Below are 2,500 nucleotides of genomic sequence, written 5' to 3'. Positions count from 1 at the left end.
TTTTTAAGAGAAGGTGCATGTAAAGGTGTATATTTACATCCTATTCTAACAACGTCGCAATCAAAAACACAATGCAATTGTATTTAAATTTTAAAAAATTGGAAAAACTCCCTGCCGAAATTTCAGCCTGCGCACCTTCAAACTGAACACATATGGAAAACACATATAACGCCCCTTTTGGGCCTTAGTAGTGCACAATGGTAAGTTAAATTTGCACAAAGTGTGTTCAAAATGGTGAACATGGTAATCAAATGTAAAAGAGTAATACCTTTCAAAGAGTTAAAATGTCAGCTGCAGCAATTAGACTTGACCACAATATGATTGTTGACTGTGGGAGTGAAACTTAATTAATGGTAGACTACTCCATCTAATGGCTGAAATACCATTGACACGCATCAGAAACAAACTACAACTTTTGAATCCTGAATGGATGTAATGCCAATTTTTTCAGTTGAAGTCCAGAAAACCATTTTCATCTGTTTAGTGTCCAGTCATCAAAACAGATTCAACAATGCAAAGTAGTGTTATGTCATGAGTCTGTATGTTTTATCAAACCTGGAGCAATTCTAGATCGGAGGAATCCTCCTGGCCGGGAACCATCTCTGTGAGCATCTCTGACAAGACTTTAATGTTCCCTCTCACTACGTCCAACTCGCTACGTAACCTGCTGATCTACAAGCAAAAGGAGATTTTAGATCCAAACTGGAGGTGTACACAACTTTGGACTGAGTAAGGGTGGTGTCACCGTCCATTACCTGTTCGGGGGTTGCTGTGATGGCACCATGTGGAGAGATGTGAGTGGCAGATGAGTTTGTGGCAGGTTTAGGAGATGAAGAAGCAGAGGTGGTGGTGGTGATGATGGTGGGGGTGGCTGCAGGAGCGAGGTACTTGATCATCCCCGGGTCCACCTCTGGGGTGCCCTGTGGAGAATACAAATATGAGACATTGCTCAAATTCAATACATGAATGCATATTTGCAAACATAAATCTGTACCCGCTGTGGTGTGTGGATGGGGGACAATGCATCCAGGTCTGCCATGGGGAACTCGACGCCCTTCCTTTTCAGTTCTTCATAGATGTGGACCACCCCGGTAAGATCAGGACTACTCCGGAATGCATCAGCCCAGGCCTGTCAAACAATGGAATTTACAGTGTAATATTTACTTAAAGGTTATTTTCAAAGTATTCAAAGAAGCCAATGCTGGTCAAATTCTTTGTTCAGTCAATTTCTGCCACAAGAGGCAATAGTGTAGTGCAGTGTTTTTCAACCTTTTTTGAGCCAAGGCACATTTTTTTCATTAAAAAAATACAGAGGCACACCACCGGCAGAAAAGGTTAAAAAATTAAACTCCACCAGGTTGTCGTGCCTTATTTTCAGTTTGTTGTTGTTTCCTGTGTGTAGTGCTTCAGTTCCTGTCTTGCGCTGTTATTTTGGTGACCCTTCCTGTTTTGTTTGTGTTCTCCTGTAGCAGCTTCACGCCTTCCTTTGAGCGCTATTGCCCCCACCTGCTTTGTTTTCGCAATCAAGACTATTGAAGTTGTGCGTACGCTATCCTTCTTTGTGGGAGGATTGTCGATTGTCATGTCATGTACGGATGTGCTTTGTGGACGCCGTCTTTGCTCCACACGCTCTAAGTTTTTGCTGTCGTCCAGCATTCTGTTTTTGTTGACTTTGCAGCCAGTTCAGATTTACTTTTGTTTTACATAGCCATCCCTATGCTTCAGTGCCTTTTCCTAGCGGGACTTGCCTTTGGTTAATTTTTGGTTTAAGCGTTACATACCTTTTTACCTGCACGCTGTCTCCCGCTGTGCTCTGCATATTGGGATCACGACAAACCATCCTCGACACGATCCGACTTCTACAAAGCAATGAACTACCTGCTGCCACCTACTGGTATGGAGTATTACAAGATTACCCTGCCAAGCTCTACACAGCACAGGCACTAGACAACGGCACATTATTAGGATTATTGATTTGCAAAAAAACATTTTTTGGACCAATTAGGTTAAGTTGCATAATTTCCCACGGCACACCAGACAATATCTCACGGCACACTAGTGTGCCGCGGCACAGTGGTTGAAAATCACTGGTGTAGTGGAAAGTAACCTCAACAGAACAAGACCACACTTTCGGGGGGGGGTACTTCTTTCATTCAAATGAACACAAAAATACCAACTTTGAAAATGTGTTTTTAGTCACTGTTGATTTTTTTTAAATGTTTCCATCCATTTAAAGCTTTAATCCTAGGCAAAAAAAAACAGTGGCTCTAAAAAACAAAAATAAGAATGTATTTATCGACAGCAAATATGTTAACATTTTGTGCACTGCAAAATTTGAAATCTAAGTAAGATTTAACATCTCAAATAAGGGTGATATTTACTTATTTTCTGTCTGATAAGATAATTCTTCTCACTAAGCAGATTTTGGCCGGGCTGTATATATTTCACTAATTGACTGAAAGAGCACACACTTGGCGCGATGATGTCATGTTATCGATGG

At 41.3% G+C, this 2,500-nt stretch overlaps 1 protein-coding gene across 5 annotated transcripts in view; it reads right to left on the bottom strand.

The window, feature by feature from the left end:
- LOC133642890 (TOM1-like protein 2) overlaps nucleotides 1-2,500 on the bottom strand; it is a 52,324-nt gene that overhangs the window by 35,309 nt on the left and 14,515 nt on the right. For all 5 annotated transcript variants that reach the window (XM_062037303.1, XM_062037304.1, XM_062037305.1 and 2 more), the window contains exons 5-7: nucleotides 995-1,129; nucleotides 756-920; nucleotides 556-672 (exon numbers count right to left, since the gene is read on the bottom strand). In XM_062037303.1, the coding sequence (XP_061893287.1) occupies nucleotides 556-672; nucleotides 756-920; nucleotides 995-1,129 (417 nt within the window). The remainder of the gene's footprint in view (nucleotides 1-555; nucleotides 673-755; nucleotides 921-994; nucleotides 1,130-2,500) is intronic.

Source organism: Entelurus aequoreus, linkage group LG25 (assembly GCF_033978785.1).
Source record: "Entelurus aequoreus isolate RoL-2023_Sb linkage group LG25, RoL_Eaeq_v1.1, whole genome shotgun sequence".
Lineage (NCBI taxonomy): Eukaryota > Metazoa > Chordata > Actinopteri > Syngnathiformes > Syngnathidae > Entelurus > Entelurus aequoreus.
The sequence above is the reverse complement of the archived record's forward strand: the minus strand, read 5'-3'. Positions and strand labels throughout refer to the sequence as shown.